The 14,061-nt window shown below is 39.2% G+C and overlaps 1 protein-coding gene across 2 annotated transcripts in view; it reads left to right on the plus strand.

Annotated features, from left to right (window-relative positions):
* Nucleotides 1-14,061, plus strand: part of EIF2B3 (eukaryotic translation initiation factor 2B subunit gamma) — a 102,186-nt gene that overhangs the window by 9,014 nt on the left and 79,111 nt on the right. For both annotated transcript variants that reach the window (XM_080406160.1, XM_080406159.1), the window contains exon 4: nt 10,736-10,895. In XM_080406160.1, coding sequence (XP_080262286.1) covers nt 10,736-10,895 — 160 coding nt within the window. The remainder of the gene's footprint in view (nt 1-10,735; nt 10,896-14,061) is intronic.

Below are 14,061 nucleotides of genomic sequence, written 5' to 3' on the forward strand. Positions count from 1 at the left end.
TTTGAAAGTAATACAGCTCTTAAAAAGCAAAGCAAAACAAACCCTAAAAAGCTACCAAAAAGAAGAAGAAAAACCAACTTTCTTTGAACAAATAAACAAAGATTGAAACTCCAGATTCTTCTCTTGGTATGTGCATCTTTGGGAGCCATGTTGTGGAAAGTGTGATGTCACGGTGGTGGTCTGTATGCTGCTGAGGGTCACTGATCCGTGGAGTCTTGGACCGCATGGCTAAGCGCTTCACTTCCTCTGTTGAAAAACCTCCTTTGCAAACACATGATGTAAGTAAGCTTGCTGTAACGGCTGGAAGGTGCAATCTGAATCCTTTTGGTACAGCTGAGTAGAGTTTGGTGAGCATGGAAAGAAAAACTTCAGTCCCCACAATACATAGTTATGTATTTTTTTTATACTGTCAGTGGAAATAAAAAAACAAATGAAATTCATTTGTAAGAGGCAAGGTCTTTATATATAAGAGCAAGACTCAACTAAATGTTCTGTTTATCTATTTTGAAATAGTAAAACCAACTTAATCAGTTTTTTCCAGCAGACCTGACAGAAAATACTATTTACTGGAATGTCTAAAATGGAAATAAAAGTTGCTGTCTTGCTGTTTTTTCTGATTCTGCCTTTCAATGTTAGTGCTGCGTGGGAAAAGCAGATGTATCAGATGGTGGGTCACAGGGTGTGTAGCATCTTGTTTCCTTCTCTACCTCTGATTGAAAACTGCCGCCACTGAGGCACTAGGCAGAATTTATTAGGGATTGCATGCTCAAGTCCCATTCCCAAAGCACAGCTGATTGCCTTAGTAGAAAGCAGCTATACTGGCAGGTGCTCAGGCTGCTGATGTTGCTGGGGGGAATGATAGTGCTGCCTGACTGTGTGCTTGATGAATGTGTCCAGGACTTTGCTCTGATCTTTGTTTTTTCTGGCAGGCTAAGAATTAGAGAATTAAACAGTTGTTGGTGGTTGGTGTGTTTTCTGGGGTGGGTTTTTTTGGTTGTTTTGGGTTTGTTTTGTTTTGTTTTTTCAAGTTACTCAGCTTTAGAAGAATGTAGCTACTTAAACTAATTGTTTTGCTGCCAGGGTTTACTATGGATCAAGGCTAAACCACCAGAAGTTTGAATGAGGCAATTAGCTTTATAGGTTAGGATCAAGAATTTTTATTAGGGCGTTTGCTATTCTGCACATTGTTGGCTAAAGAAGATGCCTTTGTTACACATGCAGGCAAAACCTTAGGTGTTTTGCAAGGAGTCATTGATAGACCTGAGGTGCCTTTCAGTTTCAACTGTTGCATCTTCCACTGCATGTCCTTATCCTTTTCATGTTCCTGGCAACTGGAGGCCTGTGCTCATTATGTTAACCAATGCCTCTTGTTTCCATGTAGAAGTCAATTGTCAGCATTTCTCTTATATTGCAGTATATATTTTCATTTAGACCCTATGTGATTTCTGATGAAGTACACGGATTCAACCTATTCTAATCGCAGATATAGTAAGCTCTTTGCATGTGTATATAGCTGAAATACTTTGTTTAAAAGTGTCCTGGTAAAAATCTTTTCCTTTTCATTATTTGGAAATAAATAGAAGTTAGTGTTCATTTTTGTAAATAATCCTTCATTTTCCCTGTTTAAAGTATATACAGTCGTCTTGTGTACTTAACTTACTATGCTATGTGTTCAAGGAAAATTTCAGCTTTAGTAAAGGAAGCTCAAAAAACATTTTGCACTTTGTCTTTAACAACACTTTCATGGGCACATGAAGGCAAAGAAGAGTTAAACATCCTTTGTTATCAGCTTATGTTATGAGGCATAGGAAGCCTTTTACATGATAAGTCAAACTTCAGGTTTATAGTTTTCAAAAGCTGTTCTGTGTTGAATGTTCAAAGAAATGAAAAGTCTGTGCAAAATTAGTTTGTGCATCTTATTTTCTTTCCGAAGACAGAGTTAAGATATTAAGAGTATGGGGGGAAAAGGTTAGTCAGTGTCTTCCAGCTGTCATTTTTCCTTGGTGCTGTCAGTGGAGAGGGCAAAACCTTGTGCCATGTATGAACCTTGAAAATGTGACTGTCACCCATGCCTGGGTGAGGGCATGAAGGGTGGTGGGAAGGCATCACTGATGTCCTGGACTCCACAGAGCAGGAGGAGTTGTGTAGGGGCTCCGTTGGATGTTGCTCAGTGATGTACTTGTTCTCAGTGTTAAGTCACCATCTGGTCTGGTGTTTTAATAATTTTTTGCTTGTTATTGCCAATGTCCTTGGCCTTTCCCCATGAGATTCAAGGTCTCCCTAGCTTCAGGTAGGGTGATACTTGCAAGGAGGCATTCACAGCTGTTTGTACATTTTTCTGGAATAATGTTGCTGTCTGCAGCCTTTTCACTTTTTCTAGCCTGCATGATTTCTACTTGTGTATTTTCCCCATGTTTGGATCTGAACAGCCCTTCCCTCATTGGAGGTTGGGGCTTTTCATGGCATTTGTGGGCTGTACAGCTGTCACTGTTGCAGGTGATATTCCACAGTAAGTATTCATCATTTGAAAGAGGAAATTTAATTGTTTAGATCAAACACAATTACATGTGTTGACCCAAGTACATAGTTCCAGTTATTGGGGAATGTGGGAGGGAGCAGATGCCAAACGTCAACCCATGGAGTTACTGTACTAGAGAGGATTTTTCCCTGTGTCTGTTTTTGTAGCCTGGTACAGTAGTGTAGCATTGATAATGGGGAGGTGGTGCTGTGAACAGCACAGGGTGTCCCAGAGGCTGTCAGTTTGCTCAGCACTGGTTTTCTGTAACTGTTTGATTTGGTGAAAGCCATGGTGAAGAGTTGACTTGTAGGATGCCTGGAGTTTAATGTTGCAGTTTTGTCATGTTATTGTAACTGGGAACCCCAAACCCATATAGGTTACCTATTCTTTTTTTCTCATTTCTGTGCTGAAAAGGGAAAAATAATTGTGTATTCAGATTTTCTTGAAACAAATTGAGGTATTCTGCACTATAAATTCTCTTAGCTCCTTTGGGATGATGGTGAAAATTCTGAATGTAGACTAATAGTGCTGGAAACAGCAGTGGAGGTCTTGAAGTTTTCATAAGATTTTTCTTACAACAGCAGTTGCTGCAGGCCAAATATCACTGGAAAAATTGGAGAGGTGCTAGAGGAGAAATAGTGCATGGAGGATAGTACAGGTATCTACTGTTCAAAACAGTACTTTTATTTAACATAGTATGATTGGTTTTTACAGGGAAAACCACCACATTTGAACAAAGCTAATCAGGTTTCACACAAGTGGACTCTCACTTCATGCAGGCTAGTGTGAAATAGCAATGCCATTGAGCTGTGTTTCAAAGAGCATTAGCTTTTGCTAATAATGCTTTGCAGAGAATTAGCATTTGGGTTTTCTGTTGGAGCAGGGTTGAAACTGGGTGTTGTGTAATGATTTGGTTTGACCTTGGAAAGAGTTTTACACCATTTTTTTTAATTTAAGATCATGCTAATACTAGCAGTGGGATGGCAGAATGATTCCTGAGGACACATCCTGTATATGTCATGGTTTTCATTTGTAGTCTGGTTTGAGACTGCAAGGAACCATTATGATCCTCTCGTCTGTAAGGGAATTTGCACATGGTAATTAGGGCTCTTAGCCCCAAAAACTACAGATGACTTAATGTGTTTCTGAACGATAGCAAGGCTTTATTCATATATTCTACTAGATGAAGAGTCTATTATATTGTTTGGTATTTTATTCCAGTTTATACTTATTCTCCCTCTTAAACCACTTTGTCTTTTATTTCTATGCTGAATGCTGATTTCTAGCCACTGAATCCAGTTGTACCTGCTTTTTGTTGTGTGGCTGAGAGATCTGCTGTTTAGGTAATTGCAGGCTGTGGGCGAAGGCCTTCTCTCTGTTCAGTAAGTTGAGCTGGTTAAGCTTCATTAGGACTAGTTTTTATTATTATTGTTTGTATGACTACAGCACCTGACTGCCTAAGGCTCTGCTTACATTAAGCGTTAAGCCTGGGCTTGAGCTCTGGGCTTTGGCAGCCAGCCTGCTGTGCTGCTGCTGTTGAGATTGGAGCCTGACTGCAGTGTTCTTTCTGTTCATGTGAGGCAGAGTCCAAGATCAGCTGCACAGCAGATCTGGTAGCGCTGCCGTCCAGGTAGTCCTGGAAACCTGCCTTCCAGGAACAGGAGTGACGAGGAGAGTGCCATTTGTTTCTAGAGCTCTGCCTGTGAAGCAGTTTGTTCATGCAATGCATTGAGCCAGGGGAGAATTTAGCTTGCCAGTCTCACCCTCCATGAACTGGTGAATTCAGTCTGGGTTATGGGGTGCTTCCCTGAGCTTTAGCAGGCATGGTTCTCATGAGTGATGGTGCATGCTTTCTGGATGCCTTTAGATGGGGGGAAAACAGTCTCCTCTGTGGCATGCTTAGGTTCTGGACATAAACCCAGGAGGTGACTCCTGACCTCGGACAAATGAGCAAGCCTAGCAAGACAGGCTGATATGTGTCAGTATCAGCCTGGTGCCCCAGTGTACTGATAGTCTGATAATTGTCTGTTTTCTGTAAGTGTAAGGGTAGTAGATTTATTTAAAAAAAAAAAAAAGTAAAAAAAGTTGATGGAGCCTAAACCCATTTTTTTTAGAAGGTACAAGTAGGTAATAGACTTGGCAGCCTTTATTGAAGTAAGGCAGAAGTAGATTTGGTAAGTACATGGTTAGTGGAAGGGATAGGCTATTAAAAGGAGGGTAAACAACTTGTGCTTGATATGACAGAAAATGGAACCAGTGAAGCAGAGTGATGTGGTTGGAGGAGGAAGCGTGGAAAATGATTTTTGGAGTACTATGTAAGTAGGACTAAGTTGCATTAGTTGGAGCCAGAGGAAAAGGTGGATTGCAAAGATTATGTTCCAGACCAGAATTTTTACAGTTCTGTGTCATATCAATGTCCTACTTTGAAAACAATCTTAATAAGCTGATGAACTTGTGTTCATCTCTAAACTTTTGCTTTTGGTTGCTGGTAACTGAATTACCCTTTTCCACCCTATGTGTCAGTTTGAGCAATAGGTAACAAGACTTCCTCCTGGGAGGAGACAGGATGCCTTCTGGGCTTGAATATCTTTCCTGTTCCTAACTTATATGTATGTAAATTAAAAAATATTGATTTTGGATGGTAGCTCTTGAGATACAAAGATAACCTAAAATGGTGTTTTCATTGTATGATCCCATCTGATACAACGCATAGGATGAGCCATATGATGGGACTGGGGTTAGGTCTCCTCCCCAGCTTCTGGCATCTTTCTTCCAGCTTTGTTTGAGAAGATAAACAGTGATGCTGACAGGTTACATATGTGAAGGCATTCACATTGCCTTAAGATATCCTCACCTGATGAATTCAGGGCCGTCCAAGAAATTAAAAGAGACTCCCTTGGCTCCTGCATTAGACTTTTCTGTTTTCTTTAAAAAAAAAAAGCTTCTTTCACATTACACGCTGTCTTTCAGAAAAAAAAAAAAGTTTCTTCCATTTTTTAATGGGGAGAATTTGCTGCTGGATTTCAGATAGAGGCACATCCTGTGCCTCCACTGCCCTCTGTCCTTGAGAAGAGTTACAAAGGTGCTGGTCTACAGCAAACTTGCTGCTGCAGAATGAGTGCACAGTAGGTAAGTGCTTCATGTCTGCTAACAAAGTAGTAAATCATTATTTTCTTCTGAATCTTGCTATCAAGGCCATTACAAAAGCAGAGTGGGAATTCCCAGCCAAAAGCAGCCATTTTGGTTGGTAGCTAACAAGATCCTACAGACATCAAAAAATAAATGAAGTTCCCTGCTCCAGTTACAGCAACAGCCATAGATCTTCAAAGAGGTCACAGATGTGGAAGTTGGAGGACTCTTAATGGAGACTAAGATAAAAAGGCATTATTTTTTAAAGCCTTGAATGTAAGTTTCTGATCTGAAGAGTGGTGAGTGATGCAATTGCTTGGAGGTATCTTTGGCTTTGCCTGGAGCATGCTAACAAGCAATCAAAATGCTTGCCCACAGCCAAACTGTTCTTTCCCTTTCCACTCTTTAGAATAATAAAAGCATTACACACAAACCCCACTGTTAATGCAACATGTGGGTGAAGTTCCAGGCTATTGTGTATAAAACTCAGTCTTAATTCCAGCAGTAATTGTAACTTGTTCCTCTTTCCCCTCTTGTATGGTGACATCGCAGGAAGTGATGCAAAGTTCTCTGTGCATGCGTTAACTTAGGCTGAGTGTAGGAACAGTATCTATCTAATTTTTTGATTATATTTTTTCCACTTCTTGTCAGTCTCAGCTGTAATACTCTGCAGTTGGAAACTTTCAGCATTTATGTTTTGTCTGTCTTCTGTTAGGAGCTGGGTCTACTGCTCATGGATATTTTGCTTCTTTTCTGTTTATAATGCGATCTAACATTTGTTTTCCTCTATCTCTTGAGGCTGATTTTGTTCAAATTGGAAATTTCCTTGCGACATGTTTCCTCATCTTCTAGTTTGCAGTTTTTGAGGCCATCGGCAGTTTAGGCTACAAGGTCCTGCCCTTGTCCATACTTGGCATAGAAAATGCCATTAAAAATGAATCATTTGCTGCCAGCTATCTGCGGTAACCTTGATATCTCCTGTTTGAACGGAAGGGATCCAGCAATTATTGCTGAATATGAAAGAGTTTTTAGCATTGTCTTTTGTGTGCAGGGTGTGAGAAAGTCTAAGGCTTTTTATTTATGCTGGTATATTACACCATATAATTGTATCCATCTTTTGATCTGTGGTATGAATTAGTTCCATTGAAAACATGTTTTCTATTTTTAAATTGGTTGTCTTGAACTCAGTTCTTGAAACATTCTGCTTTTTGGTCTTGTTTTTGTGTAGATTTTCCATATTGTGCTGGGTTCAATATAATTGTTGACATGCTAGTTTTGAGGGTTTTTTCTTTACTATTTTTTTCTCTATTTTAGATGAATCTCTTGATGTTTTATGTTACAGTGCTGCGTTTATCCAGATTGAATATGTAAGTTATCTCATAATATGTGAGCATTTCACAGTTTGGAAACGTTTGATGGTGAAGTGCCATTAGCCAGTGTTACAGAAAAGGAGAGCAGAGACCTGGAGGTCTTAAGTGCCGTGTTTCCATACTTGATTTGACTGAACACTCAGTGTTCCATGATAGCTAGACTGGAAGCCCAGGACTCCATCCATGGTCAGTAGGACCAAAGAAACATCTTCTTGAAACTAGATCATAGGTAGAATGATCTCTGCAGAACCTCATTTTTCTCCATTGATCAGCAGCCAAGTCTAAATTCTGAACTTGAGCGCATAAATTGAAAATTGGAGGTTAAGTGGGATTACAGAGGCCCAAGTGACTCTTCCAAGGAGTGTCATGTTCTTCTCTTTTCTGTGACTCCTGTGATGCTCAGAAAAAACTGTAAGCTGTGCTGCCTGCAAGCTAGGGCTGCTGTACCTGCACCTGGGTAGCACTGTAGTGTTTTCTTGTGTTCCCCAACCCAAAGTAATTTGTTGTTCTCTTTTATTATGCTTGATGGTATTTTCACCTGGTCTGTTCAGCAGCTTCTGTGGTAGAGCCCTGGTCTGTAACAAGGGCTTCTCTGTGTCATAAAAGTAGTAAACAAAATGGCACATACCAAGTTTGGCAGAGCAGGAAAATGCCAGAAATTCCAAGCATTTGTTTCATGTCCCATCCATTAGATGGTCCTCCTTGAGTTAAGACCCTTTCCATGTCCTTCCTGTGGTTGTAATGGGTGTTGAGTGTGCATTTGTGCATGTGTTTTTCTGCCTTTGCAAGTGGTTCTGCTTGGGGTGTGTGCTTGCTGGGTTTTTTTAATCAGTTCATGTTGATTCTTATCATCTGTTTGTATAATAGTTTGGGGTTGATGTAATCATTGTTACATGTAGTTTATTAAGAAATGTATATGTGTGTGTACTTAGGTGTTTGCATAATTCATGAAGTCAAGTATGTTCACATACCCCTTGTTAGCACATGAGTGCATGTAGTAAGTACGTACTTCTCTTTGTATCAGTGGCTCATTGGGAAAGGTGCACTTTATTTATTTGGCATGTATATATGTACAAAACCCACAAGCTCTACCATTTATTTTCTTTCTTCTACACCCACCCTAAAAACGTAAAGAAAAACACACACTTCTGCTAGGGTTCTAGGATAGTTTATTTTTTCATTCAGCCATTAGTTTATTCGTTCAGGAGTTGTACACTGGAAAAAAAGTGCATCCATTAGACAGTGAGGGCTTTATTTGGGGGGGGGGGGGGGCTGTGTTTCAAAGGGGAGGCTGTCAAGTCCCAAAAGAGTCTTTCATGGTGTATTCTCAGCGTGCTTCTGAGGCCACTGCTCTGCTCATCAGGAGGAGAGGCAGAAATGTGGGCTTTACAGAGCAACTGTGTGTTTCACTGGTCCCTGCGCTCACTGACGTTTATTTACATATTGGGAGAGTAAATGGGTAGAACAGATGGCAACCAGACATTTGGTGGTTCTGTTCCCGTATGCTCCTCAGGGGTCTTGCATTCAGTTTTTGCAAAAAGCTTGTCTTATAGTGAGGAGAAAAAACCCAGGAGCCGGTTCACAACCATGAAATGCTTGTTGGATTTTTGTTATAGTGACAGATTAAAGCATTTAGTAAAATATGAAATAATTACAAGGTTTGTTTTACAAGTCTAGATACTTGTTCCTTAGGATAAATCCATTGGTCTGTCTGTTTCTCTCTTTTTATTATTATTTCTTATTTCCACCACTGGAGTGAATGCATTTAGATTTGAAGCTGGTGATCTCTTCCTTCTACAAACTGAGTTTGAAAAGTACAGGTCTGTTTATGTGCACCTTGGATACCTTTTGGCCTTTTGTGCAAATATTGTAACTCAGTTGTGCTCTTGTAAAAATAAAATATCTGAAAATTTTGCAGGCTTTCCCAGGATATTTAATATGTATTTCTTCACTATTTACAGTTATGAAGCTGGAGATTTACTTCCATACCAAGTTGAATTTTTTCTTACTTTCTTTGTACACACTGGAATGTTGGAGCAGGGCAGCTTGCTTTAGTGGTTTAGGTTGTTTAGGTTGGGGGGGTGTGTCCCAATATGTGCATGTTGTTTGTTTTAAGGAAGTGATAATTAAAGCACTTCTCCTGGGCAAAACTGTAATATAAAATACACATTTTGAAAATACGTTAAAAGGGGTGATGCAAGTCAGGTTTTGAATGTGTAAAATTCTCAACTTGCACATTGTTCCTTCCTGTAAAGCAGCCAGGTGTTTCTCAGTAAAGTGGGGAGAAATCAAATGGAAACTGAAGAGCTTGACCTTTTGCACAGCATGCCAAATCAGCAGTTCTAACGGTTTGTGATGTGATGAATTCCAATGACTTATTGGTAAACACAAGAAATTGGCTAGCATTTGTAGGAGAACCTGTCAAATAATGTACATACCAGACCTCAGTTAGTCTTACCTACAGTGTGGAATCTGCTAGTATTAGATAGTCTGTAAAGCAAACCTTTCTATAATAAGCCTTTCTATTAAAAAAGGTCAATGCTAAACTGGTTCGCTTTTAATGAAAAAGTAGAATTACTGATCCTCCATGACTTAATACTGGTTTTACCAAGTATTTTCTCGTGCCTATCGTTATTTAATAATGTCTTTTTAAAAGACAAAACTAAGAAGCCATGTCATGCTCTGCAGGGGGACTTACCACAGTAGATGGTAGCACAAAAAGTGAAAATGGTAAATGTCAAGAAAGAAACACTATCTTCTTTAGAAGGTTGATCATTAACAAAAAATAAAGTGGAAACTTGCTGCTTTTCTGTAGGCCATGCTGCACAAATATTATGTTAGGATTAGTTTAAATGAAGATAATTGCTGAACTAGTAGATTTTTGGCAGTATATTCCATAACCCACGTGAAATACAGAAAATTGTTTCTAAGTTAAGAGTATATTGATAGTGTGCGTGGTTAATGAAGCTGCTAGGTCTCGCTCAATGTGTGACAATGTTTCTGTGATATATGCACAGTTCTCTTAAATACTTTGTAAGGCACTTTGGAATCCTTTGAGATCAAAATTAAATAGGACCTAACTTCCTCTTTTTTTTCTTTTTCTTTTTTTTTTTTTCTTTAATATGGTCTTGCTGGTTTTAGGAAATGTATTTCTAAACTGAGCCCACCATCGCAGTGCAATTACTGAGTAAATCACATCCTAGATAGTCTTTGCTTTTTTTTCCCTCCAGTAAAATAACATAGTTTAAATATCTTTTCCAGTGGTTTGTAGCCAGATGCAAAGTCAGCTAAAAAAGATTTCTTCAGAAAGATTTCTTTTCTACATCATTATGTAACTAAAAGTAGCAGTTGTAAATACTGCAGAATTTCATGGCAGTCTTGAAAGCCGTGGCTTCTGTGTCCAGGTTCTTTCCCTTAGGAGCAGATGATGGCAGTTTAGATGGTCACATATTCTTTGTAGTCCAGAGCTGGATAAGCATTAACTAAATAACTAATTTAGTAACAGCAGGACTCAAGAAAAGTGAACTGGCAAAAAACAGTAACGATTTTCAGAAAAGTATGGACCCTGTGTTTTTTAAAGTAAAAACCAAATAAAATTGATTTTTTTTAAAAAAGGAAAAAGTTATGAGTGGTTTTGTTGTTGAGTCCTCAAATGCTAATCCATATGTGGTCATTTGTATCTCTGAAAGGGTTTGGGTTTTTTTTTCTTCTTTGACAGACGGATGTCTTGGTGTTGAGCTGCGATCTGATCACAGATGTTGATTTATATAAAGTTGTGGATCTCTTTCGGACACATGATGCTACTCTCTCCATGCTGATGAAGAAAACTCATGAACCCACAGAAATGGTACCAGGACAGAAAGGGAAAAAAAAGCCAGGTATGTAGATAGGAATACATACATTTATTTATTAATAAATTATAGTGAAACCACTGGTATGTATGATATGTTTAGTTATCAGTCCCAGAGCGAAAGAAATAAAAAAGCTACAGATACCCTATTTTTCCTTAGAATCCCTGGTGGGGGTGTGACTTCTTTTTTTCCAGCTCAGAATTAAGTATTAGACTCGTGTAATCTTGCAGGCTCTGATCCAAAGCTCACAAGAGTTAAGGGAAAAGCTCCAGGTGACTTCAGTGAGTTTTGGATCAAACCCTAAATTTTTGTTACATATGAACATTAAAACCGTTAGGTTTTTCAAGAGTGCTAAGCATCAGCCAAATTGTAGCTGGGAATTTTACCACTTACTGTAGGGACCAGCATTAGGTGGGTAACAAATACTTCTAGAAACTCTCCCCTCTTGTGGTATGTACTGAATTACTCTTCTGAGATCACATGCAGGAGCCTTTTGCTAGGCAAAACTCCCACTGATTTCAAGGACTTGGTTAGATGCTTATCTTGTCCCTCTTACCATAATATCTTAGTACCTTGTAATCTTCAGTGTATCTATTCTCACAACACTGCTGTAAGGCAGGGCAGGGCTATTATCCCCATTTTACTTATATGCTAAAAGTACTAAATACCATACAGTTATTCCCATACCATACCTCACATTTTCTTTTAATGATATCTGTTAAATTGCTGAGGCTTGATTATTGCCAGCTTAGTGGGTCCTGGTCCATGATTAAAGCTCAGAGGCATTACAGTAATATGAATAAGAAAGCATAGCTTCAAACTGTTTGAGAGGGGAGTGAAATGCAAGCCAACAGTTGGACTACGTGTGTGTCTGAAAGTGGAGGAAATGTGTTTTTAAAAGAAAGCTGCTTAGACTCTGCATGAAAAGATTTTCTGGAGCAAAGTGTAAGGTTAGTAGGGCTGAAAGCATTTAGGACTTGGACTCTCAAACAGCTCTGAATCCTCTGTTTTTGAAAAAGCAATCTAAGTGATAATGGCACATAAAACATTGTCAAGAGCACTACTACAGCCACAGAGTTGAGCTTTCAGGAGTTACAAACTAATGGGTTGGTGGTTAAACATCATAGAGCTGCCCAGTATGTGAGCTCTGAGCACAGAGCGAGGATGAGGAGGTCTATGAGGATAAACAAGATCATCTGAAGATTCTTCACAATTGTAAACACATCAGGTTGCACATACATTCTTAATTCACTTGGTTTTTAATGTCTGTGTGCTTGAATTCTGTAGCATAACTCTTCCTATGTGACTTGTTAAAATTTGTGTGTGATTTCTCAGATCTGTGAAAGACCAAACTTGAAAACATTAAAATTCCATTATGTGGAAGTGATTTGACACCCACAGTGTCTTTCTGTGGGGCTTGATGCTAAGGTCTCCTACTCAAAACTACTCAGCTTGAGCTGTCATGGCTAGCACTAGTAAGTTGTTCTCTATGAACTGCCTTGGATGAGACATGAACTCTACCAGACCTTTCTCAATCATTTGCTGAAAACAGGGGAGTGCCAAGACAGGAATTCAGCGTTCTTCTCCAGGTTCTGGAGAGGGGCAGTACGTTTTAGGGAGTATCAGACCCTCCTGCCTTTCATTTCTACTTGACTGAATGCGTCCTGTTGCTGTCAGCATAGTCCTAGCTCATCCCTGTTTCTTTTCCCATGCTGGCTTCTTGCCACCACCAGCCTCCATTCTTATTCTTTGCTAAGTCTCCTGCTTCAAGGATCTTTGTCAAGAGTCCAGCATTTCTTTCTCATATATTACTCTTTTCTTTCACTACCAGTCCCATTCCCTGTTCCGCTTCTGACTTCTCATCTCAACCTGCTTCATTCATTTGCCAATAGTCACCCTTTTTCCTTCTCTTCTGATTCCTGTCTCTGTGGTCCAGTGTCCTTTCACAGGCAGTCCCAATTTCTACCAGTTTTCAGGGACTGCTTTCCCCCCTGCTTCCAGCCTGTCTTGCAGAGTCCTCATTTTTATGCTTTTCTTTCCTCTCACCCTTGTGAGCTTATGAGTTTTATTTCCTTGTAAAAAACAGGTTGCAAAAACAGCAGATCAAGCTCTTTCCCCTGGAGCAGTCATCACAGCGTGGCTGTGGAGTCTCATGGCTTGTGTGCTTTGCTTGTACCACCTCATGGTTACAGAAGACCTTATATGTCACCTGCTATTTGATCAGTTCTAGGAACTGAGGAATTGAAACAACCTTTCTTTAAGAATAACGTGTAAAAAAATTTTGCAGCAAAAATAAAAGTCTTGAAAGAGCACATGAAACTGCAGTTTTTCAAAGATTTATAGTGGAGTCAGATGGCAAAAAGTACACTCCTGATACACAGGTTAGCAGCGCTTACTGAATGTCATGCTGCTTCTCTGAAGAAGTGCAATATCAGAGCTTTTCAAGGGAAGGGCCACCTAACCATTTAAGCTTATGCTAAATGCTTTTTTTTTTTTTTTTTTCTTTAGCCTTAGAAGCAGCTGAACTGTTTTCACTGAATTTTCCAAGTGTTCCTCTTAAGCCAGGCACGTGGCATTGAAAATTTCGTTCCAAACAGTTAAATGTGATGAAGCTTATAAGCAACTGAGGACAAGATACTAACATGGAATGTGCTAGGCAGCTTTTCATAGTATGTGGCATTATCAGCACCTTCTCTAAATGTGACATATACATGCTTCTATGTACTTGCACTGTACTGTTCAAGTGTTCAAAATGGATCCTTAGTCCTGACAAGCCACTAGATACATCTGCAGCTTTATTTATTGTTTCACGGTTCCTACAAATTCATTCACTTTTTGAGAAGGAGCAAGACTTTTATTTCACATATGTCATGGAATCTGATATAAAATTGTTGCTTTTGCAATATTATTGAACATTCAAGAACTGTGATAGAAGGAACAGTTTTTAAATTAACATGAATTTCAGTGTTAAGCAGTTATCAATTCATACTGCTGGTTTCTTGAAATGCTTGACATTACTCAGCTGCAAGTTGCAGAGTGAAGTTCATTGGGTTTTATATTTTTTTATGTTGACAATAATAATCTCATTGGCTTTTTTAATTGATTAATAAGAGGCATGGCAATAAAAGATAAAAAGGCAGAGTGCTAGTGAATGTTAGTAACCCAAATAAACAGAGTGTCAGGAGTTCAGACA

The sequence above is a fragment of the Falco punctatus genome (assembly GCF_963210335.1).
Source record: "Falco punctatus genome assembly, chromosome: 11".
NCBI classification, from domain to species: domain Eukaryota; kingdom Metazoa; phylum Chordata; class Aves; order Falconiformes; family Falconidae; genus Falco; species Falco punctatus.